Source organism: Esox lucius, chromosome 24 (genome assembly GCF_011004845.1).
Source record: "Esox lucius isolate fEsoLuc1 chromosome 24, fEsoLuc1.pri, whole genome shotgun sequence".
In the NCBI taxonomy this organism is placed as follows: domain Eukaryota; kingdom Metazoa; phylum Chordata; class Actinopteri; order Esociformes; family Esocidae; genus Esox; species Esox lucius.
Genome location: NC_047592.1, coordinates 9,468,861 through 9,494,449, shown reverse-complemented (window position 1 = coordinate 9,494,449; position 25,589 = coordinate 9,468,861). Strand labels below are relative to the sequence as shown.

The 25,589-nt window shown below is 42.5% G+C and overlaps 3 protein-coding genes across 8 annotated transcripts; 2 read left to right on the top strand and 1 right to left on the bottom strand.

Annotated features, from left to right (window-relative positions):
* The first annotated feature begins 4,597 nt into the window (after positions 1-4,597).
* On the top strand, positions 4,598-18,416 carry rela (v-rel avian reticuloendotheliosis viral oncogene homolog A). The gene is made up of 11 exons (XM_010887909.5): positions 4,598-4,773; positions 6,838-6,873; positions 7,781-7,917; positions 8,252-8,397; positions 8,693-8,784; positions 9,668-9,802; positions 14,348-14,452; positions 14,814-15,029; positions 15,148-15,225; positions 15,326-15,403; positions 15,989-18,416. The coding sequence occupies exons 1-11, from the start codon at positions 4,767-4,769 to the stop codon at positions 16,822-16,824; spliced, it is 1,866 nt and encodes a 621-aa protein (XP_010886211.2). The 5' UTR covers positions 4,598-4,766; the 3' UTR covers positions 16,825-18,416.
* Positions 18,402-21,011, bottom strand: c24h11orf68 (chromosome 24 C11orf68 homolog). Of its 6 annotated transcripts, XM_010887911.4 has the most exons (3): positions 20,126-20,140; positions 19,958-20,035; positions 18,402-19,642 (listed from the first exon to the last, which is right to left on the bottom strand). In XM_010887911.4, the coding sequence occupies exon 3, from the start codon at positions 19,579-19,581 to the stop codon at positions 18,820-18,822; it is 762 nt and encodes a 253-aa protein (XP_010886213.1). In that variant the 5' UTR covers positions 19,582-19,642; positions 19,958-20,035; positions 20,126-20,140; the 3' UTR covers positions 18,402-18,819. The 6 variants fall into 6 exon arrangements, with proteins under 6 accessions (XP_010886213.1, XP_034146318.1, XP_019899039.1 ...); XM_034290427.1 differs by lacking the exons at positions 19,958-20,035; positions 20,126-20,140 and adding an exon at positions 20,993-21,011; XM_020043480.2 differs by lacking the exons at positions 19,958-20,035; positions 20,126-20,140 and adding an exon at positions 20,598-20,711.
* Positions 20,057-24,816, top strand: drap1 (DR1-associated protein 1 (negative cofactor 2 alpha)). Its single transcript, XM_010887910.5, has 7 exons — positions 20,057-20,440; positions 22,305-22,377; positions 22,642-22,735; positions 22,858-22,980; positions 23,102-23,192; positions 23,282-23,370; positions 23,522-24,816. Exons 1-7 carry the CDS (start codon positions 20,399-20,401, stop codon positions 23,691-23,693), a joined length of 684 nt encoding a protein of 227 aa, XP_010886212.3. The 5' UTR covers positions 20,057-20,398; the 3' UTR covers positions 23,694-24,816.
* The last annotated feature ends 773 nt before the right edge of the window (positions 24,817-25,589 follow it).

Sequence of the window (25,589 nt, the reverse complement as noted above, 5' to 3'; positions counted from 1 at the left end):
AAATGTATCATCAGTGACTCTGCAGCACAGCCGGATGAAACTAGAAACGAGGACACGAAACAAACTTGGGCGTGTGATTTGTATAATTTTAACCCGGTTAAAGATCAGTTGAAGATCAATTCTCCTTTACAGTGACAACCTGGTCAAAGGCATTTAATTAAAAGGTGACAAGACTAGGCTCAGAAACACATTAAGAATATTGTACTAGTTAGACATTTTGTTTTTTATAACAGTTGACTAAAAATAGGGCCTTCATATCAAGGATACTGGATTTAGATACGATTTAGGGTGGAAGGATTGATTCTTGGTAGACCAAAGACTGTTCATCTGGGGAATGGGGTAGGCTGAAGCACATCCCATAATTGCCTTCACAACAAGCCCAAAGGCTCATGGAAATTAATTATTAAGACATATATTTTCAGGTTATTCTCAAATAATATTTTCAAATGAACAGACACTGTGATTTTTAAGTCAAACACTAATGATTTAACATTACAAAAAATATATTTGGGGGCTTCCCAGTCACCTATGCCAAAGTGTTCGATAGACTGGGAATGGGCCTATAATGTAGGACTATAATGTAAAAGGTTAATGGTTATAATACTGGTAAGGACATGTAATTATAATGTGTATATGTATGGGATACAGATAAATAACAATGCAGTAATAACCTAATTAACCTATAGAATGGAATCCAATATGCGTAGTGTATTATGCAAAATGATGTCCATGTTTCAGCAAAAAAAAGTGAATTGCATTTTATTTACTTACGGTGATGTGCTCATGGTGTACTTGGTTAAAACATAACATTTTGTGAAGAATAAATTAAAAACATCAAACTGGAAAGCCTTTCTGTGAATCACCTCAAAATCAATGCACAAATTTACTGGGTTGAAATGACTGGCAGTCTTATGGGCAGTCTTGTTTTTATTCCCTCTGGAGAGTGTTAGGTCAGCTCCCAGTCCCAAACCTAGAATTTGGCGCGCCCCTCTGGCCATCTGGCATGCTGTACGATTCAGAGGAGTCAGGTTTAAAAGCCTGCTGCAGCCATTTTGTTTATATTGAACCCATGCCAAGGCAACAACACAAGGCATTTAACATAGACCACACTGGGTGTGTTCCCCCAACCCTTCTGTCCTATATAAATGACAATATGTTCATGACCTGAAAGAAAGGCAAAAGTAAAATAGAACCAAATGGACCCCATTTACCTGTTCCCTGCGGAAGTTAGGAAAAACTCCCTAAAAAGGGCAGAAATTTAGGAAGAAACCTAGAGAGGAACCAGGCTCGGAGTGGTGACCAATCCTCTTCTGGCTGTGCCGGGTGAACAATTTAAGAGTACAAGTTGTAATAATTAATAAATGCATGTGGGGTTCAGCAGAGTGACAGCTGGAATCGTCAGGTATCATCTTGATTTGCAACACAGCCCCTTAGGACTTTGGAGAGGAACAGCAATGAGTCTTTCGAGCCTGGTACTCCCGAGGTGTGGGCCAAGACCTCATGTCCTCCTAAGATTAAATGGAGCAGGAGACAAGGAACATTTAGAGAGTGCATTCCTTATATTTACAAGGATTTACAATGGAGAAGAAGAACTGACCCTACTCCCCTGACACAATAATATAGCAGCATAAAACCTTGGGGGTGAGACATGGGGGTCCAGTGACACTGTGGCCCTATCCGAGGGAGACACTGGAAAGGCCCAATAGGCAGGAAGTCAATCTACCCACATTGCCAAGCATCAACCAAAGGGACAGCAACCAACTGCAAGCACCCTGAATGAGGGCTGAGTATTGCCAGCAGAGTTTACTCCAATTGCTTGAGAGGTGCAATGGAGAGGCAACAGCAACCCATTGACTCCACCCACAAATGGCATTGGAGAGAGGGCGTCCCAGTGGCGATGAAAGCCCACCTGGCAAGACAGCAAGGGTGGACAGTATCAAGCCTTTCTGGTCACATTCACAACCCTGAGCCAGACTACACTTAATCATAGACCATGCTGAAGAGATGAGTTTGTAGTAGACACTTGAAAGTTAGCACTGAGTTTGCATTTCTAACCTTAAATTGGCAGATCATTCCACAGTAGCGGAGCTCAATGAGAGAAAGCCCTGATGTTTGTTTAAAAATTCTACAATTAGAAGGCCTGCATCTTTTGATCTTAAGTTACATGTAAGTATGTATGGCTGAAGCATTTCAGCAAGGTAAGTAGGAGCAAGTCCATGTATTGCTTTATATGTTAACAATAAAACCTTAAAATTTGCCTTAGCCCTAACAGGGAACCAGTATAGAGAGGCTAATACTGGAGTAATGTGTCCTAATTTTTTCGTTCTAGTTAAGACTCTTGCAGCTGTGTTCTGTTGAAGTTTATTTATTTATTTATCAGGGTAACCAGAGAGGAGAGCATTGCAGTAATCTAATCTAGAAGTAACAGAAGCATGGATTAGTTTTTCTGTATCAGTTTTTGATAAAATGTTTCTGAATATTGCAATGGTCCGAAAAAAGCAGCTCTTGAGATATATTTTATATGTTCATCAAAGGAGAGGTCAGGGTCAAGGGTAAACGCCAAGGTTTCTCACAGTTTTATGGGATACGCCCGTACAGCCGTCGAGGTTCACTGTAAGATCTGCCAACAAAACCTTTTGTTTCTTGTATCCTAAAACTAAATTATTTAGTGAAGGTGTCTAAATACAGAAGGTGTCAAAATATTTTCTCAACATTTGTTGTATTATTGTCTTCATTTATAATTTAATATTTTTTCCCCCTATAAAACTACACACAATACCCCATCATGACAAAGCGAAAAACACTGCCAATTTATTGAAAAACAAAAAAGGGAAATGTATCTCGTGGATAAGTAGTCCGATCGTTTATTCTAACTGCACTGCAGAGAAAGAAAGGTTTTCCGAAGGGGGCTGTAATGTGTAGACTCCATATGAAAATCTTTAGGCATTTTATCTCCCTCAAAGGGGCACATTTTCTATAGCCTGCTTATATAAAAACCTGTACACACTTTATAATTTGTGGAATCACCTTCTGCTCAGATCAGCAGGAAGTTTGTTTGGATTCAACCTAGCACACACAGATTTTGAAACTTTATCCCACCCTTTTGCAGAAAATTACAAGCTTAGTCAAATTGTGCGGGGATCTCCTGTGCACAGCCTTTTTAGATCAGTTCACAGATTTTCAGTTGGCTTGTGGTCCAGGCTCTGACTGGGTCATTCCAGGACACTGATCTTCCTTTTTGTAAACCATTCCCTGTTGATTTTGGCTGTGTGCTTTGGATCGTTGTGTTGAAAGGGGAAATAGTTATTTAGCTTTCTGGCAGTGGGCAAAAGGGTTTGCACCAGAATATCTTGATATTTGGAGCTATTCAATGTCCCCCTTTATCCTGACTGGAACCTCAGCTGAAGAAAAGCAGCCCCATAGCATGATTCTGCCACCATCATGCTTGACAGTAGGGAGTGCCCAGTTCCTGCCAAAAATTCCTGCAGCTCCTTTAACATTGCCGATGGCAGCTTATTAGCCTACCTAATAATCTTTCTCCATGCCCTCATCTATTCTAAATGGACCTCTTGAACTTTGTGATGACATCCAGATGCTGTCTTCAGTGTGTTCACTTAGACATTATTTTATATTCCTCTCCTGATCTGTACTTAAACACTTGATTCTATAGATCTTTTCTTAGGTCCTTGTAGAATATGGCTGTCTTGATATTACATAACCAAGGGACCATCAAGAAAATCCTACAGGAACAGCTGATTTTGTTAAGAGCTTATTAGGAAAGCTTTAATTGATGTCATGTGACGTTAAATTAACTTCATACATTATTTGGAATGTGATTTGTATTTACAATATTTATTCGTCAAATAAATACCCTAAATATTTTGATTACAAAATGTTATTAAATGTGAAAAAAGGTCTCACATGATTTAAGCCTATACATAAAAAAAGGCTGCCGTTTTTAATAATGGCGTGTAGATTGTAGATATACCGACTGTAGTTTTACAGACGTTCAAACACACAGTTCATTCTTTCCCATTTAGTGACTGTTTTTGACTTTGTGTATGTGGTATGACTGCTACCAAAGATTTCTATTACCAAAACACAAGCAGTTGTTTTCCACGCTTGTTAACCAGAACCAAAAGTTTCTGGTATTAGCACAAGAAGAAACTATGTTCAGTGGTTTCAATGCCATCCTTATGAAATCTACAGTAATTTAATTTATGGGAAGAGTTTACAGTACATCGTTAAGTGCATGACATTGTTTTACTTAACTTTAGGGGAAACTGGGAGTACAAGCTACGTCATTCTTATTTTCTAGAAATGACAGCATCCAACATTTGACAGATATATTTTCTCTTCCGTTAATTTAAATGTCTGTGTTTGACATTATTATAATTTTTTCATCCAAGTCTATGGCTCCCCCTTATGTTTGAGCGCAAAATATGAGTCATTGTTTGTGTCGCTCAGTTTTTTGGATCCTGATCAATTTTATGAAAGGTGCCAATACTTCTTGACTTGACTAGGTTATTGCTGGTTTCACTGCATGTTCAAATCCTAGCATACCCACACAACTGTTACTTTAACCTAGGCATACGTCATTTGGGTATTTCCGCACGAGGGGGTGGTGCAAATCTGCACCGGAGCCTCGAAGGCGGAGGTGGTGTAAGAGCACTGAAGTTTACGAATCTACCTTGCGTTCAAAGGACTAGCAACCTGTAAGGGAACGACAATTACAGTAACAATTGCGGCACAGATTGGAGTCTGAAATGGCTGGTGAGTTCGTTTACAAACTGATTCTCAAAACAAATGCATTGTTGAGTGTCTCAAGCTTAACTTGTTTGCGCAGAAGGGGAAGCCCCCGATACCATTGAGTTTGTACTACCGTGGGAGGAGTCAACACAATAATGGAGATCGCTGTACTTGCCACCGTTGAAACATACTAGGAAGTTGGACATGATATGATATCATTTCTATCATTTCACATCATAGTAGAACGTGACATTCAAGTTATATAGACTCCCAGTAGCTATGATTATTACAAATTACCAAACAATTTAGTAGTGAGAGTTTAGAAACCAATGCCCCATGTTTCTCCGACATTTGATTTCTGTCGCAGGAGACATATTTTAATAGCCTAGATATAACTTAATTGATAAGGGGACGCAGGGTCGCTGTGATTCAGTTTTTGATAGACGTAGCAAAGAGCTGTATTTGGGCGTTCAAAACAACTGCAGCCTACTTATTCATACAAATCGCCACGTAATAGGCTATGCATAACTAATTATTTATTGTAGATCAGCCACATCCTAACGTCTGATAACGGACTACGAATGATCCGAGTCAATAAAGAGTCTAAACATCCAATCACAAGTCTCTGAACCAAATCATTGCGACGACATGTCTTACAAAAAATAACATTCTTCTGTATATGTCACGTGTGTGAAGGTTTGAGCGCATTCCAGTAATAGCCCTAAACAGACCACTGTAGACGGAAGTCGGCGAGCGAAGTCGTGGAGCTGCTTCTTCGATTGGCGAAATTGTTCTTGGGTCATGTGTTGAACTGAAAATAAGATAAACCTAAAAATAAATCTGACAGTATTTTTGGTTGGTGTACAGAAACCATGAACAGAATTGTAGAAAAGGAAACGTAATTTGGAAACGAATGCGAGAATAATGGTTTACTGCCAAAACCCATAGCCTACTGATTTAGTTTCGATCACGCTCTTGCCTGCAGTTATTATCTGTACTTATAATAGCTTACTCAGATCGTGCCTTAATGTCTACTGTTTTTTTCTTTTGCTTTCCCTACAAGTTTTTTTAATTTTTTAGATTTGGCGTGAAGTTCCAGGGTATACAGAGGTCGTAAAATAGGAAGCAGAGGAAATCTGATTCAAAACGGTTCTTCTATCGCTCAATAGCCAACACTGCCACAGCACTTTTGTTTGATATAGTCCACTTATTTTAATGGTGATTTCATTGCTGGACTTCTTTCGAAAAAGTGATGTCCTTTATCCGTCTTTGTGGTTGTGTTGAAGAATTTATCAAAGCCTGCCAAGGAAGGGACACTGTTTCCTGTCTGGGGCTTTAGTACAAGATGTGTTGTGTTAAAACAAGGGCGGCAACCCTTTCCCTTAAAGCGGGCCATTTCAAAGAAAAGTTAACTATTCCAAATTTGACTGGCGGGTGCGGCCACACACATTAAGTTTCCTGTGTTTTTGAATCTTTAACTAGAGCTTGCATATGACTATAATATTGATCGACTTCAGACACAATCAAGTGAGACTGGGTAGTCCACAAAAACAATAATCTGATACCTTTTATTTTTAGTATTGTTACATGTTTTAACGGTTTTTTTCAGGTCAATCCTGTCATTATGCCATGCATGCTGTTGTGTTTAAAAGAAACCTCCTGGATTTTACTGCTTCTGTCTGTACATTCATTCTTATGAAAGCCTACTTTTATTAACTGTTTGCATGTGAAGAAATATGAAGTTATACAAAAAATGGTTAGATGCTGATCTGTTGAGGTGTCTTTTCTGTCTTGACTCATCCAAGAATAGTTGAGGAAAATTAGGACAATAGACCAAAATCCACAGTCCTATCTTTAATCATTTATTAACTTTTTACAAATGTGCTTTAAAAAAATTTAAAATAAATATTGTAATCTTGTGAAAGCAGGACGGAGAGGCTGGGGTGACACATATAAATATATATATATATATATATATGCTGATCTGGAGGGTATGTGTGGTCCGGTGTTGGGAGCTTGAAAAGCTACATCAGACGCTAATTACTTGTTTTGTATTAAACATGATGTCAATTTGTCCCATCTCCATAGGAATGTATGGTTGGGGACAACCTCCTTTGAACCAAGGTAAGTTATCACTTGTTAACTTTTTTCCTGTTTGTTGCCTATGTGCTTCTTAATGGAATTACTTTAAAGGGCATAGTTCACCGCAATTACCTAATTTACGTAGTTTTTCTCTACCAGGGATGCAGTCTCTGGAGCAGGTGCAGCAATCCATGCTTTGACTAATGTTTTAGCATATCACACTAGCTATGCAATCAGATTCTACATATGGGAGTCAGCATTTAACGTTTCATTTCCGGAAAGGACTATTTCTAAATGTTGTTCAGGCAAAGGTATCAAAATAAGACTGACAATAAATAAATCATGGACGATTTGAAGTCTATTATAAATTTTTTGTTCACTGTTTTTGTTCTGTGTGTATTCCAGTGACCTCCATACTGTATCTGTGGTACTTGCTTTAGTGTGTAGTTGTACATAGAATGCTTACAGGGTTAGGTTACCACTTTTGTCATTTTGTAACCTTGGTGAGTTATCACTATAGTCAGTGATTTCATTATCTCTCATCTAAATCGTGTTAACTTGAAACTTTAGCTTTGTTTTGAAACAAGGTCAATACGCGATAAGACACAGCTGTTGCAAAATATTGCGTGGTTTTACATTTTACATTGTAATTTGTTTTTTTATCAGACTGAAATTCAGAATGACTTACAAGAGCAATTGCCTTGCTCCTGGGCACAACAGATATTTTCCCATCGGCCCAGGATTCCTATCCGTGACCTTTTGGTTACCAGCCCCCACGCTTTGACCACGAAGCTACCAGCCGCAGATTGACTGGGAGATAAAAATGGAATCAAGTTTACAGAGAGTCTCTATCCCTCAAGCTCTGTTTGTTCATCTCCTTTTTGCTCTCTGTGTGTAACATAAGTTTTTTTTATTTCAATACCCTGCCTTTGTTTTTCTTGGTCTGCAGGGAACCCCTTCATAGAGATCATCGAGGAGCCCAAGCAGAGGGGTATGAGGTTCAGGTACAAGTGTGAGGGGCGATCGGCGGGCAGCATTCCGGGGGAGAAGAGCAACGACACCACCAAAACACACCCGGCTATCAAGGTTAACTTAGAACACCGCAAGTTTATTGACACACTAGACTGAAACAGTGTACGAAGGCGTCCTGAGTCACTTGCACTCTAACTTCACGGTACATTGCTAGATCCCCAAAACCATGGTCACTCTTGCCATTTATGTTCCTGGAGAGTTGACGGGTTCACTGTTTATTCACGTCACGATTTGTTGAGCACACTGTCCAGTTGTAATCATGGTAGACTGTGGCAGACTCTGCCACCAGGCTGTGCTTTTCCACGTGCATTCTGGTCATTCCTTGTTTATGGCAGTTGGGTGGTGACTGTGGTGAGGAATTACACGCTGTGTCTAACTCCCGTTTCAGGTGCACAACTACAATGGGCCTCTTCACGTCCGCATCTCCTTGGTGACCAAGAATGCCCCTTACAAGCCCCACCCCCACGAGCTGGTGGGGAAAGACTGCAAGCACGGCTACTATGAGGCAGACCTTCAGGAGAGACGAGTTCACAGGTTTGGCGCGCGCGTGTGTGTTTGTGATGAAATCCTAAGCAAAATATTTGTTTATTGCCGTGTTCACCTGCCAGCGTCTTGATGAAAGACACACAACTTGGATGAGCAAAGAGTACTTGTTAATCATTGATATGAGAGTTCACGTCAGGAATACTTATAAATACTTTACTTTTTTTTTACATAGTCTTGGTTTTAAAGATTTGAAAGACAGGGTGGTGGAATGAGGCGTCATGTTGTTGTCCATCACTATCTTTCTTACTCTGTCCCTTTACACCTGTTCTTGCTGTCTGCTCAGTTTTCAGAATCTAGGCATTCAGTGTGTGAAGAAAAAGGATGTTGCGGAAGCAGTTTCCTCTAGACTGCAGACCCAAAACAACCCCTTCAACAGTAAGCCCACACACACACACACACACACACATGCATTAGGTTTTTCTATCCTCGATGGAAAAAGGATTTACCTTCACACCTTATTCCAAAATCTAACTAAATCCTTTCCCCTTAACCCCTATTCACATTCTTGGCCACGATTTCCAAATGCACAGAAAGTGTAGTGGAATAATATCTGTCAAACCTGACCTTAATTGGCCAATAAGAAAGATGGTATGGTGTTTGCAAGCTACATTGATTGTTGGACAGGGAATGTATTTACCTTCAGCACGTGTCAGCTGGTGCCACAGTCCTGGTTATGTGAGCTGTATGGTAAGATGCAGAACGGCTCGGCAAGATATGTCAGAAGACACGTTTCCGTCCTACATTTGTTATAGGCAAGGCCTATAAAAACACGGGGGGGGGGGGGGGGGGGTTGTAAAATTGTTTAAATAATGCTGTATTTGGGGCCACGCCTCACAGCATTTTAATTAGCTAAAATCTGAAGATGACAAATAATTGCCTCTTATAGGTCAAATCCTTACACTATGGTCAAGCCCACTTAGGCCAACTTCCAATGATTAGCATTCTGGGCTTATACTTGTGCAATTACCTGGGGACAAGGTTACCCTGAACCTAAAACCTAATATGAAAATGTATTTTTCCTTATGGGACAGAGGGTGTCCTGACAAGGTTTAATTTGCCACACGGTTAAATACGTGTTCAGTCCGTTGTCATAACGTTAATGCCAGTTATACACACAATGACACACATTTTCAGGTTTTTAAACTTGCTTTAATCAAATAACATTTTGTGATTAGCTATGTCATTTGTCCTCATAGCCAGTGCCAGTCGCATGCATGCGTGTTGCTTTCCACCTGACCGTGTCATATTCTGCCTCCAGTTCCAGAGGCAAAGCTGTGGGAGGAGGAGTTTGACCTGAATGCAGTCAGGCTGTGTTTCCAGGCCTCAATCAACCTACCTACCGGCGAACTCTGCCCCCTGGAGCCAGTGGTGTCCCAGCCCATCTACGACAACCGTGAGTCGGCAACATTTGACCACATGCATACACATGATGGGTGGGGGCAGGGGCTGGTAACCTAGCATTACGAGCATCGGACTAGTTACCGAATGGTTGGTAGATCATTACCCGACCAGCCAAGGTTCAGCCTGGGGGGGGCACACTATATTGGCCCAATCCCAATGTCCCCCCTAAGCCCTGAACCCTCACATCAGACTTCACTGACTTCGCCTGGTAAGTGATTGAGTGCAAGAGGCTGCACGAGCTCTAAATGCTATAAATAGTAACGGGACAGCATGTTGCGACTTTATCATGTTACCTTGACGACGCTGAAACACGTTGCGCAATATTGTATGTTTCTTCGCGGCCAAGGCACTTAATAGACAGACTGCCTGGTTTATATGTCTTGCATTTCCCCTCGCATCCAGGCTTCCCCTGGTAAACCCCCGTGTTTCACGTCACAACGCTATGAACTTACGAAAAGGGTGCATAACGGGTTCAAAATGTCTGCGAAAGAGCCCACGCACACCTGACGATTTGACAGTGGTGCAGCCCTGAGCCCTCTCAGCGAGAACGTGCTTCAAAGTCTGTGAGTGTGGACATTGGGATTGGGCCATTGACACAATTACGGTTATCACAATATCAGGTTGCGCAATAACAAAAGCAAAAATGTCACGGAAAGTATGCAATATTTACATGTTATTTTTTAGTGCCCGCTCGAAACCGCTATGTAATGATCACGTTTCACTGGCCAGTCGCCGTGTCACATGCAAGTGTGAGCGTACAGGTCCAGCTACACGAACATACCCTAGGGATACCACATACCACGTGACGTGTGTGCATACTTCAACAGCGTGTGAGTGAAGGGAGACAGCGAAGCGAGTCAGAGGAGCGAAAGAAAAGATCTCAAATGATTTACGCGCTGCCAAGAAATACAATAGGCACCTTTACATAGGCAGAGACACCGGACTCTTCTTGCGAACAGCGGTCAGATTCCCTTCGCGGTAGCCTACTAAACTTTGTGTAGTTTGCAGTCTGTGTCCATGCGATCATTTGTTTTTATGTTTTCAAAATTATTTTGCTTTTTTTTTAAGTGTCGTGTCTAAAACGGCAATACCTGTGATTGGCCCTGTTTGAGAGTTGACAAGAGTCCTTCTACAGTATAGATTAAACGTAGGGGCACATCCTAAGGAAAACTTTAGATTAGATTCAACTTTATTGTCATTGAACAGTACAAGTACAAAAAGAAAATTGGGGGGAAAAATTTACAAGTATTACGTACAAGTGGGATGTATACTTCCTGCTCGCAATGAAGGCAAGTGCAACTGGCAGTTCTGAACCATAGACTGTATATAAAATGGACGACGCCCTTTCGCTCTTTTCCATTGGTGAAAAATGAAGCCACCAGTGTCCCGATACGGCGCGGACATCTTGGACTTGCGTCTGCGCAGATAGCGATCTTGGGACCAGTTCTGCGCAGTAGTTATGCGCAGTAGCGAGCAGGAAGTAAAGCCGTAAAGCCGCGAAATCAACGGCCCCTCCCCTGTGCCCCGCCCTCACTCTCCCTCGCAGAATGCGCATACCGTAATCAATCGCAAGTCCAAGTACAGTACAACCTTTGCTTGTTAAACCTAGACGATATGTTATAGCCGAACTTACATCATGTTTAACCTTAATTTAGAATAGGCCTAATACAAAAAGAATTGGTAACTTCTAGCTAACAATCCCCTACTAGCTATTAACATGGCTATTAACAAGGCTTGTTGTCTTTTAGCTAACGTTAGCTAGCCCATTACATTTATTTACTAATTAAATAGCTTATAAATTTAACTTACCGAAAAAAATTCAAAGATCGATTGGAAATGCCAGATCGGTTGGCACAATGTACTGCAGAACAACCCATTATGTCCGTGTGAAATTATATCAATTATAGAAATTTAGAGATTAAATGTAAATCTCCAATCTCCTCAGTCCTCCAAAGGAGGATGGCGCTTCAGTGGCTCCTTGGCTCAGATAGCTGTCAATCAAAGCTGTGAATCACGACGTCACACCACCGTTTTTAGAGCATTAAATAACTAACTAAAAACCAACTTATTTTAAAAACAAACTCTTGAATTTACATTAGCGTGATACAAACTACAGTAAATGACAGAAACCAGCTTCGGAAAAAAGATAATTGAAGGGTAATTTAATTGTTTAGTTGGTCTCGCGTCCCATTGAATAACATGGGGAGGGCGGGGTTTATGACCTATACAGGGACCACTCACCAGAGGGCGATCGAGACGTTTTGGCTTCACTTTTCAGGGCTTGTGCGGCACGCTTGTTCTGAACAACAATTTGCTGCGCGTGTCTGGTACTCTAAGACGTTAGACTGGGTTGGCAGGTCTGCTGTACCATCAGTACAACATGTCCTGTTCTGTAGACCTGGTCTTTATTTATTTATTCATGTTGTACCAGTCCAATATGACTGTCAGTTGAAATAAACCCTTGTGTTGTAAGAAACCTTGTTGTTTTCATATGTTATGAATCTATATTGATGGGTTTTCCATAACTTTTGTGTTTTTACATGTGTTTAAGAATATCAACATTTATATTGAAATCGCAATATTCATGATCAATATTGCAATATCACATTTTGTCAATATCGTGCAACCCTAGTTCAGTCCCAAAGCAGTTAGATGTAATTGCTTTGCAGGTCGTTGATGTAAGTGTTCATTGTCAACTTTCCTGGTAAAATGAAGCTAAAAAATATGTTGCCCTGATAACTAAAAGACAAAAAATACATATTTGCATTGCCTGCTAGGTATTACTATTTTAATGTGTTCCACCCCATGAACACATTCCTATTTGGGCTATTGAAAAGTATTTGTAAAGTTGAAAATAATGCCCTGAAGTATGTTGTTACAGCTTAATAGGACTGTAGTTTAAGCCAATGAAATATCAATTACAGCATACTCAAAAACAGTTTAAATGTAAACAAAGTACGGCTCAACTTAATTTGTACCAAACGCGCGCGCGCAGATGTATTCAAATGATTGTATAGCGAATAAATTGCTATAGCATCGAAAGTTCCCATGAGCACTGTGGGCTCCATCAGTGTGAAATGGAAGAAGTTTGGAACCACCAAGACTCTTCCTAGAGCTGGAAGTCCAGGCAAGTAAGGAAGGTGACCAAGTACCAAATGGCCACTCCAACTCATCAAAATACAGAGAGATCCATGAAGAAACTATGATCCAGTGCATGCACAGGACCTCAGACCAGGGAAAGTATTAACCTTTCAGCACAACAACAAACCGAAGAACACAAAAAGAACAACGCTTGAGTGGCTTCAGGACAAGTCAGTAAATGTCCTTTAGTGGCCAAGCCAAAGCCCGGACTTGAACCCCATTTGAACATCTGAAGATCGCAGTTCATCTGACCGGGCTTGAGAGGATCTGCAAGGAAGAATTGGAGAAACTGCCCAGGTGTGTGTGCGCACATTTTGTCAATATCGTGCAACCCTAGTTCAGCCCCTAAGCAATAATATATACATACACCTATGTAACTAATTGGTTTGGTAAAAGGTAACAGAGTAAAAAGGAATTTACTTCCTTCAGAAATTACTTGACTAATTAGAAATGGAAAAGTACTTGTTCCACCCAAAAAATACTTAAAATAATATTCCCCACAATTAAAAAGCTACTTAAATACATTAATTTTGACTTCCAAATCTAAAATCAGCCGTGCCCTAATTAACATGTACTTCATAAACGTAAATGTCACCCCATTTGGGTTTACTCTAAACCTTACCCCTAAGTCAAAAATCACATTTCCTAGTGGAAACTGCCAGAAAATATTGTAGGGTATGATTCCTCAGGTGTTACTACATTTCTGGGGACTTCTGGTGACACTGACTCACACCTTATCACAATCCTTAGATATACAAACTCAACAAACACAGAGTACATACTGGCTTCCTGATCTGTCAATGACCAGACTGTTCCTGTTTCACTGTTGACTCTGAGTCAGTTTCACTCATTTATGATCACAACCCAGGGCAGTAATTCCCAACCCTATCCAAGTTCTGCTTTAACCCTGAATTGGCACCCCAGATTCAATTACTCAAAGGCTTGATGATCAATTCATTTGACGTTGCGTTAAGTTTAGGGTCAAAACAATGTGAAGTGCCTGAGGAGAGGTTTGAGACTCCAGTGGCTTTGCTATATGGTTGTTTTCACAGGGCTTTGTAAATGTTAACCTAAAACAAAATCAATTGTTGCCAGTAGCAGTCATTAATCATTGAGACATGAAAACCAATATTATTAAATGTTTGATTTGAAAATACTGTTAGGGCCAGTCAGAGTGTAGTGTTCTCTTGTTTGTGTGTAAAAGTAGCTCAGAAACTAGCCAACATTAGCTCAGGTGCTTGACCGCTGTTGTCAGGTCAGAACTATTGGATAAACCCTACTGTGTCATGTGTGTGCTCTGAATATACACATTGGCAATTAAGCAACAATCGAACAACGCTCTGAATTAATGCTGACGCTTCAAAGGGAATTTACAAACGCACCTTTCATCTCACAGGAGCACCAAACACAGCAGAGCTGAAGATCTGTCGAGTGAACAGAAACTCTGGGAGCTGCAGAGGGGGGGATGAGATCTTCTTACTTTGTGACAAAGTGCAAAAAGGTTTGTCAGAGACTCTCTCTCACACACACACACACACACACACACACACACGCACAAACGTATTGATGTTGGTTAATTTAGCCTGTTTCCATCAAATACTTTGATCCTCTATTAGCCTTTTGGAAAGTTCCCCTTTGCCGAAACCCTTTGGATAGTATTTTATAGATACGCCCACCAGTTACCACTTTCCTAATTGTTCAGGCCTCTAACTAAGGGACCCTCCAGCCTAGCTCAACATCAGACCAGCCTATATCACCGACCGACCCTCCAGGCTAGCTCAACATCAGACCCGTCTAACTCAGTCAGACCCTCCAGCCTAGTTCACAGAGATCTCCTCCTCCCTTTTCTGTGTCCCCTCTAGAAGACATTGAGGTGCGGTTCTTCCAGGACACGTGGGAGGGGAAGGGTACTTTCTCCCAGGCAGACGTCCACAGGCAGGTGGCCATCGTGTTCCGCACCCCGCCCTACTGCAACACCAACCTGACCGAGCCAGTCAAAGTAAAGATGCAGCTCCGCAGGCCCTCAGACCGTGAGGTCAGCGAGCCAATGGACTTCCAGTTCCTGCCCTCTGACCCTGGTAACGTCCCTTTCTGTTACTATTAGAATTCTTTTGGTTTCCACGTGGACATTCTTGTGGCCTGTGTGGTTGCCAGGACAAAAACTTCACACAGGATATTTTATTTTTAACTGTACAGATGAATATAGACTGATGGAGAAGAGAAAACGCACAGAGGGAATGTTCCAGAATCTGAAGCTGGGGTCCTTGATTCCAGGTAGGTGTCTAAAAAGATCAATTAACTCACTTTACTAGACAGATGTGTCAGTTAAGGGATTTGGAGAGTTAATGTGTGACGGGTTATGTTTGAATTTCAGGGTCAACGCCACCAGAGAGAAGGCCTATCAACACTGCCAGAAGAACGGTCACTGCCAAACCAGCAACTAGCCAACCTGGTATAACATTTGATTTATTTGGCAGTTCAAGATTAAAGGCCCACTCCCGTCAGTTTTGCTTCTGGTATTTTCTAGAAAGGTCAAATAACTGTAGCACTGCGTGATGACACAGCTCCAGTACAACTGGTGCCAGCATGCACCTTATGTTTGTTTTTGCGGATCACGAAGTAGCTAGCTGCATAATGATGGAGGGAACACAACACTTTCACTTCCAGCCTTGCCTACCAGGTGCTGCTTTCCTGCAGTTCCGCACGTGTTTCTGCAGGGGAACAAGCTAGCCAACACTTCACCCACCGTGGTATTGGCAGCCCTGCTGGGCTTCAGTTGATAATGTAACTGTCTGTTTATTTTGAAATCACCTTACGGCATGGCCTGAGTAATAAATTACACATCCTTATTACCTTGCGCAGCCACAGGATGTCTTGTATCATCAGAAAACGTATGTCAAAACTGCTAAAAGGGGTTTCAATCAGATTTTCTACAGTTATGAGTGTTCTGTATTCATCATTAGCGGTCAGAAGTTGACATTGTACAGTACGCAGGGTTGTGTATGGGACCGTGATATTTACTGTTTGCCTCTTGCAGTGGTGAACCCAGTGTTGCCCCCTCGTGCCCCTCTGAAACCCCAGCAGTACTACAACAGCCCCCAGCCTGGCCAGCTGTTCCAAAGCCAGCCCAAAGCAGACTCCTCTTCATCATCTTCGTCCACCAGCACGGCGGAGACCTGGAAGTTCCTCAACAGCCTTACCCTGGACTCCCAGCCCAAAGCCAACGCTGTGCCCAATTTCATCGACAGTGCCCAGACCCAGACTTCCACAGGTGCATCCCTGACCTCCCAGGCCTTTACCACCGTCAACTTGTCGGACCTCCACGGCTTCACTTTCCCCACCTTCACTAGTTCCCAGGGACCAACGGGCGGAGCTTCCATTCCAGAACTCACCTCTACCTTCGGGGTCCAGGGTTCCCAATTCAGGGTGGAGACAGTGGACGAGGATCTCCCGGAGTTCCCCAGCTTCTCCGAGGTGCACCCCTCAGGAACCCTGGAGAGCATCAACATCGACGACTTCCAAGCTCTGCTGGGCCAGAGCGGTCTGGCTGTAGAGGGTCCAGGGAGCAGCACGGCGTCGGTCGCCCAGGCACCCTGCCACTTGCCCTCCGCCAACACTGTGGCCAACAATGCGGGCCAGAACCACGCAGACCCAGCCAGCAACAGCTGCGGCAGCAACACCTGGATGAACTACCCGAACAGCATCGTCAACCTGCTCCAGAGTGAGGTCATGATGGACAGTACCCCCGGCAACGCCAGCCAGCCAGCCGTCCTTGACGATCTGGACGTCTTCAACTCCATGGACGAGGACCGCCTCATGTCCATCCTGAACAGTGGCAACCAGCCTGGCTTCGTGTCCGGACATCAGACATGAAACCCCTAATGTACTGCTTTTATCTGTTCCCTCGCCTTTAAGACCTGGTTCCTCTCCTATCCAACTTCCACGTGTGCCTAGGTATTCTAAAGAGTGGCATAGGAGAGACATTTCTATAGTGGTGATTTGTGCTCTCTTCTCCGTGTGGATTCTGAACATCCTAGTCAGAGCGTCCTCAGAACATTGCCTGTACTTCGTGAGTAGAAGGGACGATTGGGTAAGCCTGAGTGTGCTGAAACGTGGCTTTTCATCGTCTCGTAAAGATAGACCCCACTGGGTGTACACGCCAAATAATTGTCAATGCAGGCCGGAAGAAAATGCTTTACGGAAAATGTATGCATATTAACCACTTTGACAAACCGCCATTATTTCTGAAATACAAACCCAATATCAGCCTTTTTGATCTTTTCCCCCCTATGTCAAAACCTATGGTTTCACCACACCACAGAATGAAACTTTTTTTTGTTTGTTATTGTGCATACTATCTATTCTGTTGGAGTCTTTAAAAGATAATTACATTGTTTGTTTCTTCTCAACTTAATGTGAGATGAATTCTTCATGCTAAAATAAGTCTATGGGCTAAGAGACCGTTATCTATGATAGTTTTCTTTAAAAAGCCATTGTAAATTTAGCCATATGGCTAACTAAATATCTATGGATGTTTCCAGATCATTTCTTTATAGCCAAATGTGGTTAATTTCAGTGGATGTGGAGTTTCACTAAATGTGAACACAATGACTACTTCAATCCATGGTTGTATTCGCTGTGGCTATTGTTAGACAATTTTTGTAATGGCTTGTTTATAGAAAATGTTTTTATTTTGGTCAAGAAATTGTACAAGAAAATTGCGTCAGACTGCAAGCTTTCACAGCTGTGATGTGTTTTTGAAAGGGCAAATGGTTCTCAAAGGGAATCATTCTTCCATGAACAAAATCATTTCCCAATTGATCTTTTTACACCCAATAAAAAGGCCTTAATTGTTGGTCCATCTAATTGTATATGAACAGATATCTAGAGACAATTGTTTATTACTGGCTGTGGAATAACACGATGTACTGTAAAGCAAGAAAACATGACACTGCCATTTTAATTTTACTTAGGTGATATGATATTGCCCCACTTTGTAAATGCATCTAAATGTATGTTTTTACCCTATTAACATGTAAGTATATATTGTCCTTTTAACTGACAATAGTCGATACATCTTTGAAATGGGAAGGATATGGTTTATAGATGTCAATATGTAGCAGATGCACTGATTTGCTCAGTAACTCAAGTTAGTCATTTTGAGTCTTATCTTATTTCTGTCCATCGCTATCAATTATTTTGGTCACTATTCTCATTCACAGTATGGTTTGCTTTTACACTGTTCTTGCATGGTATACAAACTATAATTGATGTTCATCTTCCATCACCGAAGACACGTTTAAAACATCTCCACTTCGTAAGTGCCGTCTCACTGAAAGCACACAACTGTATTATATTTTGTACAAGTAGGTCTTTGCGGGCAGGAAATGAATTAAAACATGTAATTTTTGTACAATGTGTAGCTTACAACACTGACAAAACAAATTAAAGAATGTTTAAAATAACTTGTAATTAATCATTCTTGTTTGACAACAAAATGCATTTAAGGTACACAATCACACAGAAAATACACTAACTGTGTAAAGAAGAATCGGAGTAACCTGATGTTTTACACACAGTGTGGTAGGGTGGTGGATCACAGCAGGAGTAAAAAAAATTATATTATATGATTAAAAACCAAATCAAGAATCAAACAAAAATAAAACAATTGCAAGACATTTTCAGAATTAATCTCCAGCACAATGAAACAACGCTGTCAATAGTCCTAAAGGAAGAACTCACAGGAAACAAACCAGATATACTCTGTGGACTTCACCCACATCAGATGTGCAGGACTGTACGACGTAGCCTAACACGGCTTTCGTCCGAGGCTTGTTTAGGAACAGCCGTTCACTCGCTGCCCTTGTTCTACATGACCTCTAGATTGGTGACCTTGTTGAGGACGTGGGAGCGTCGGGGAACACACTCCAGGTCGAACTTACTCTCGTAGATGGTGGGACAGAGCTTCCAGCGGTTGTTGCGGTATATCCCCAGGTACGTGTAAACATCTGGCTTGTAGGACAGCGGGCACTTGACCCCTGAGGCCCGGATGGCAGAGTCCAGCCTCATCACCGCCCTCTCGTCCGTGAAGTCCTTGCTGTAGGCGCAGATGACGTGTTTGCTGTCCGACTTGGAGTCATGCGGACTCACCTTGGCGGTGTACATCTTCCCGTCCAGGATCGCTCTGGCCACGCACTCCCAGGCGTGGTCCACCTTGAAGCCGGTGTCCAGGTGCATCAGCCACTTCCCGGAGAGCACGCCATGGTTCAGGGCCAGCTCCTTTACAGTCTGGAAGTTGACAGGCCTCCCGCTGTCCAACAGCCTCTCCCAACTCTCCTGGAGTCCGTCAAGGTCCGCTGTGGGAGGGCAGTAGTCCGGGCCGTACACAGCAATCCACCCGACCGGGCCCCTTCCCCGCTCCTCGTCCCCAAAGCGTCTCACCTGGGACGGTCTGTTGGTTTCTAGCCAGCGGTCAAATTCCGCTCTGGGAGTCTTACGGGAGTCGAACACGATCCAGGGTTCCATATCTGCCGCCATGGCTTCTGCAGCATAGCTTTCTGCAGACAGGGGTTCTGGGTTCCCCATCTCTCCCCAGTTTGCTGGGCTGTCTTCCACCTGAATCTCCTCCATGGTCCAATCTCAGAGGTTTCTGGTGTTGGTTCTCAGCAATGTTCAAATGGGTGCAGTTTTCCTGTAGATAAGCGTAAGGTTAGTGAGTAGGAAATGTTATAAACCCCCCGTTTACAAGAGCAGTGCCTCGCAGACATCCCGAACATGCATGGAAAGCCAACACTGAGTTCATGCAGCCAAAGACAAAAGCGGTTTTGGCTTGGTTTGTTGTGAGCCTGTATGCTATCAAGCAAAGTAACCTAGCTACCTCGTTTGCTTGTCAAATCGTTGTTTACATCTACCCCATTACTTTCACCTTCATGAACATAAAGCAACTTACAAAATAGTTATAAAATGTTTTCATGTTTACCAACGAGAGGTTTTTCGCGTCACCTACCAAGTTGCACAATAATCGAAGGGAGCGTACGGCCAGCTAGCAATTTCCTCAAACCTCCATCATGATTAGATACAATGACTATGACAGAAAAACTTTATTGAAACACCCATTACAAAACAGCATGTACTATTAGCTAACACTCTGTAGTAGCAAGAAAAGGGAACGTACAAAACAGCTGGGTGATTGCCTTGAAATGTAGCGTTTTAACTCAATAGTTAATGCAAGAGTCTGTACTTATTTATTTTAAACCCGCGTGCTGTCTGTTTCACCAGACGGTTTAGGCGAGAATCCTACGGAACTTGAGACCCTGCGGAACATCTCGAGAAGACGACGTTGCTACGTGCTAGGCTAGCTAGCTACCTACTTGGGGTGCGTGTTGAGGGACAGATAATAACAAAATATTGAATATTGTTTTAAGCTAGCTAGCCAGATTATTCAATAATGCCCAGCAAAAAGAAGAAATACAACGCCAGATTTCCACCGGTAGGTCGATTCTAAGGCTTTCCTTGCTTAGCTGTTAGCTTGCTAACTAGCTGACGTGAATTATCCAAATCTGTGTGGACTGCTACCTTACTAACATTGTTAGTAACAAGACAAACAGTATACACATGAATGGGATTTGGCCTAGGTTGCCAGTTACCTCGCAATATTAGAAGATAAGTCTAATTAGATAACTTAATTTGCACTAATTAGTGTAAGAACGTAGACACTGATATGAACCTAATGTTAGTTATTGTGTGGCAACTCGTTAGCTAGCTAGCGAACCACTGTTTTTGGAGGGTGGCCTTTAACATTACATTGCTAACTAGCAAGCTTGTTCATTGTTGTTAGCAAGTTTTCCATTACCGAGACGAGCATAGTAATTAACCAAAACATTAGCTGCTTGGTTACCTATGAGTTTCAATCAGAATAATCGAGAAAGGGGATAGGATATGTTTCAACGTAGTTAGCACAGCAAATGCTTGCCTGCTAGTTAGCTGGCGGCATACTTTATCTGCAAACCAGTCCCCTTAATAATAATGTCACTAATGATACCTGCTGCTATTACTCAGTCAATTCGAGCTGAGTGAAGTGAGCCTTGGTGTCGACCATCGGGCATCACTGTATTCACGTGTGAAATGAGCAACTCCGACAGTGCTCAGTGAAGGGGCTGTGCGGTATGTAGTCAAAATATAGCCTTAAATATTAACACACAGTTATGATTTATGTAACAATTGCATAATCAAGTTCTATACTCAATATTTCAAACAATGGCTTAACAATGAGACAAAGTGGGAATTCAGACATTGTTAGTGGGAGTTCAAATGTAAACGTTTTAAAACCCCATATGACATTTTATGTTTATTGTATACATACATATGGGCATCATTTTATAAATCTGATTTAAATTACTTTATTCAACCAAATCTTTGTAAGGTACTCATACAAAGAGCATTTGTTCTGCACACTAAAGTCTTCCCTCACCTTTCATTATGTCTGCTTTCCAAAAGGCGTGCAACATAATATAATCAATATAAAACACAGCAGGCAATGTCTTTTAACAAAATAGGACCCAGTATTTATGAACATCAAGTAACTTTTATATTGTTATAGAATTAACTAAATCATATGTATTTGGCCACAGGGGAAAGATAGAGATGGTTTAATTTTGTGTCTAGTTATTTTGTTTACATTATCATCTAATAAAACTGAGAATGTTCTATCACACGGAGGGAACCACTATTCCTAGACTGCTTTCTTTTCTCTCTTTTTATTTAGTTGCAGGGGTCGGTGTGTTTATTAACCATCAATATATCAGCTTTGATAAACATGGAGCTAATACTCCTTTTCCTCTGGACTTGGCTATTGGGGAAAAATGTGGTTTGCATAGGATTTTGTATGAAGATGGTCAGTTTACAATTCGAAAGAAATTCAAAAAGCCTTTTAGGTGGACTGGCTTGAGCCTTGCAGCATCCAGGTTGGCCAGTAACCAAATATCAACCCTCTGTCAATCTGTCTTTTCTTACCTTAATTGCTCATGTAAATTGCTCTGCATGAAAGCATCAACTAAAGTAACAAAACGTGTACTAGCTACCTATCAAGGGCATCGTAATACTGTCTCTGAAATACTTCTGCTCGTCACCTAAATCCTCCAGTGATGGGAGTAGACCTAGTTGAAAGGTCCTGTGCAAAGAGTTTGGCATTTGCGTTACAGCCTTGACCTTGCCCAACACACTGACCGCAGCTAGATGACAATGTGTTTGGTTGACTGAGCCGTTTGTACTGTCAGCAATCAATGCAAGTACTTTAACAATAGTGGAATCTTCCAAGTGCTTGATATACTGACCTCTTCCTGTTCAAATTACAGGCAAGGATTAAGAAGATTATGCAGACTGATGAAGAAATAGGCAAAGTGGCTGCAGCAGTTCCTGTCATCATATGTATCCTTTTTTCTCTCCTGTGTTTCACTGCCATTTCCACTTGACTGCATTCAAAAGCGGATCTGTTTGCCGGCAGCAAAACTGTGATTCAGATTATCGGTTTTCCGTGTTTTGTGATTGTGTTGTTCACTTTTAATGGAATTAATTAGCCTTGGAGTTCCCTGGGTTTGTTGGACCCTGACGGCCTGTTTGTTGGCCGTAGTTGAAGTGTTTATCCACCTTGTTCTGTGCGGCGCCTTGGCGTTTCCTCAACTCAGCGATCAGCACGAGCCCTGGAGCTGTTCCTGGAGTCCCTCCTGACAAAAGCCTGTCAAGTCACCCAGTCCCGGAACGCCAAAACCATGACGACATCACATTTGTAAGTTTATCAGCGTTGTGATAAAAGTAAAAAAAAAAAACAACAACGCTACGCATTTTCACTCATCAGCGCTTTTGGATCGATAGGAAAGTGATATGTTTGAACTGTGTGTGTGTCGGTAGAAAGCAATGCATTGAGCTGGAGCAGCAGTTTGACTTCCTGAAGGACCTGGTGGCGGCAGTGCCGGACATGCAGGGTGAGGGAGAGGAGAACCACGCCGAAGGAGGAGAGAAGGTGGCCCGCAGGTAACCAACTGATGGCTGTTGGCCATGACACCTGCTAACCAGTCCGTGCATCCAGTTTGACTGGGACGCTTGGTGTGGCAGGAATTTGAGCAATTCTGACTGTGCGTGTGGTGTCCTCCAGAGGTCGAAAGCCGGGGTCAGGCCGCAAGAATGGAGGAGCAGGCTCTAAAGGCAAGGACAAGAAGCTATCAGGAACGGAGTCTGAGCAAGAGGTGCGTTGACCTTCAATTTCATAGCCTCTAAGGGTTACCAGAGTGTGACTTTCTGGGGCTCATTATTATTGTCTTCGGGTTGGGAACAGGATGACTCAGAGGACAGCGAGACAGACGGAGATGAGGAGGATGGTTCTCAGTCAAGCACAAACCTTCAACCTCAGTCACGATTCCACAGGTAAACACACACACACACACACACACACACACAGTGAAGATCTTCACCTACCTGGGTGGTGTCGAGGGCGACAAAATTGGATGGATTTCAATGACTAGACACCTCTGTCATTTAAAAATGTTGTTGTTTCTTTCGTTCCTGGACGCCACAGCCCAGACTCCATGCCACCCCAGTACCTCCACATGGGCACAGCACAGGGGGCTCTGGCCATGCCCCTGGGCTCCTTTGCCCCCCACCCCTCGCTGATTGGCACGGCGGCCCCGCCTCCGCCCTCTATGCCGCACAAAGACGAAGACGACGACGACGAAGACTATGACTCTTAGCTCCCCCCCCCCCCCCCCCGCGCTTTGACCTTTAATTTTCCTCTTAAGTTGTTCTCTGGCGCGGCTACATTGGCAGGGGAGGTGTGTCTAACATGTAGCCCGTGGTTACGGGAGAGCCTCCTGACAACCGACCGTAAGGCACCTAGACACGACAGCCGTCACGGCGGAACACCAGTGATCGGTCATATATTGTGTTTTAATTATTCATTTTTTATTTTTTTTTATTTTTTTTGGTTTTTATTCTTATTTTATTGTGGAGAAAATTTGAACCGTGTTGTTTTATAAGACGGGTGGTTGCTCGATTTGGACCGCCAAAACAAATAGCAGTTGGTGTTTTGAAAAAGGCCCTGACCGGGCCAGTCCAACGACAAATTTGATTATGAAGCCGTCGTCACCCCCCCCCCCACCCGCCCATTTGGAGGTTAGACTTTAGTTATTCTCTCGTGTGTCTCTCAGTTGTCTGTCTCACAGTGGTGTTCAGAGAATATATCACTCCAGTTGTCATTTCTGTTTTCAACCTCTTCTCATGTACAGCTGAGATCCACAAACTTCAACATCCTACACATCATTTCTTGTGGAAGACCGCGCACATAGACATCTACTCAAAATTACTTCAGAGCAGCAGTTGGTAGTATTTTAAAAGTGATGAGCACTTGCCTATAGGGAAGGTAAATGGGATTATTGTCTTTGAGGATGACCAGGAAACAGTGGTTAAATCGTGGTCTTGCACTACGGCGTGGTCTCCATTTCCAACTAGTCCAATTGTTGGGCTACGTAAGCCTTCTGAACGAATTGGTTGTGAGATGTATTTTACTGCGGATCATGAATTCTTCTGGAAGGGACTGCTGTGTGAAGCACACCCCCCCCCCCCCCCCTTTTCCATTAGTCTTTATGCTGGTAATATATCCTCATGAAGACCTTGGCCGTAAACCTCAACCATATTCACATAGAATTACGCTAAGGAGCGCACCAATTGGATGTTCTCTTGCAATTTTGAGTGATTGTTTTGACTGTGTTGTTTTGTACTCCCTCCTCCCAAACAACCGTCTCCCTGTTGAAGACCGAAGTGTCTAGACTGACTCTTAACAGACAGGCACTGTCTCTGCTCCTGGACCATAACTTTGTTTTTAAAGTTGTTTAACCCCCCCCCCCCCGAACCTTCCTTCTCACCCAGAATTTGCAGAATTTGTTTTCAAAAATATATCGTACCCCCCCCCCCCCCCCCCCCCCGCCAGTTGGAATAAAATTCTCCTTTTGTATTATGTGTTTTTGTTTCTCTTTTAGATTGTTTTAATGTACTCATTGAAAAAAAGCAGAAAGGGACACGACTCCCGTTTCTGCATGTCTTGATATGAAATGTTTAAAGGTAGGCAGTTGAACTTGACGCTGTATGTAAACTTTTAACATTCTTATTATTTTGTATGGGTGAAATAAATTCAGATTTCAATAAATAATGGCCCCATTTGTTTTGTTTTTAAACACAAAACTGTACTTGTTTTGGCCAAGTGTGTTTGTGAGACTGCAATCCCCAATGCCATATGCTATTCGTCACGGAGTCCACTGAAACTGGCAGTGAACTTCATTCCATTGGCACCTAAGCGAAACATTACACAAGGTTTCACCTTACCACTTCACAGTAACGTATCACATCCTTTATGTCGAACCGCACCCTGCTATCCACATTCTCTTGGACTCCTATTCCCACATGGACAAACCGGCCTTCATGTCTGCTCCAAACGCATCCTGAAGGATCTCGGGCACAGAGAAAAGAAATGGCTGACCATACTGTAAAACGTTCAACAATTGCCATTTGTCCCCACTTTCTGGCGGTCATTGCCGTGATGTCGACAGTGGGGACGGGAATTGAAGTGCAAGACGGCACACGTCTGTCCTGCA

What these genes read in the sequence shown, in the direction of transcription:
- rela (XM_010887909.5), top strand. An exon ending in AAACACACCCGGCTATCAAG is followed by an intron (nt 7,918 to 8,251) that starts GTTAACTTAGAA and finishes CTCCCGTTTCAG; the next exon opens with GTGCACAACTACAATGGGCC. An exon ending in CCAAAACAACCCCTTCAACA is followed by an intron (nt 8,785 to 9,667) that starts GTAAGCCCACAC and finishes TTCTGCCTCCAG; the next exon opens with TTCCAGAGGCAAAGCTGTGG.
- c24h11orf68 (XM_034290427.1), bottom strand. Translation starts at nt 19,581, where the DNA reads ATGGAGGAGATTCAGGTGGAAGACAGCCCAGCAAACTGGGGAGAGATG.
- drap1 (XM_010887910.5), top strand. Translation starts at nt 20,399, where the DNA reads ATGCCCAGCAAAAAGAAGAAATACAACGCCAGATTTCCACCG. An exon ending in GGAGAGAAGGTGGCCCGCAG is followed by an intron (nt 22,981 to 23,101) that starts GTAACCAACTGA and finishes GGTGTCCTCCAG; the next exon opens with AGGTCGAAAGCCGGGGTCAG. An exon ending in GAACGGAGTCTGAGCAAGAG is followed by an intron (nt 23,193 to 23,281) that starts GTGCGTTGACCT and finishes GGTTGGGAACAG; the next exon opens with GATGACTCAGAGGACAGCGA.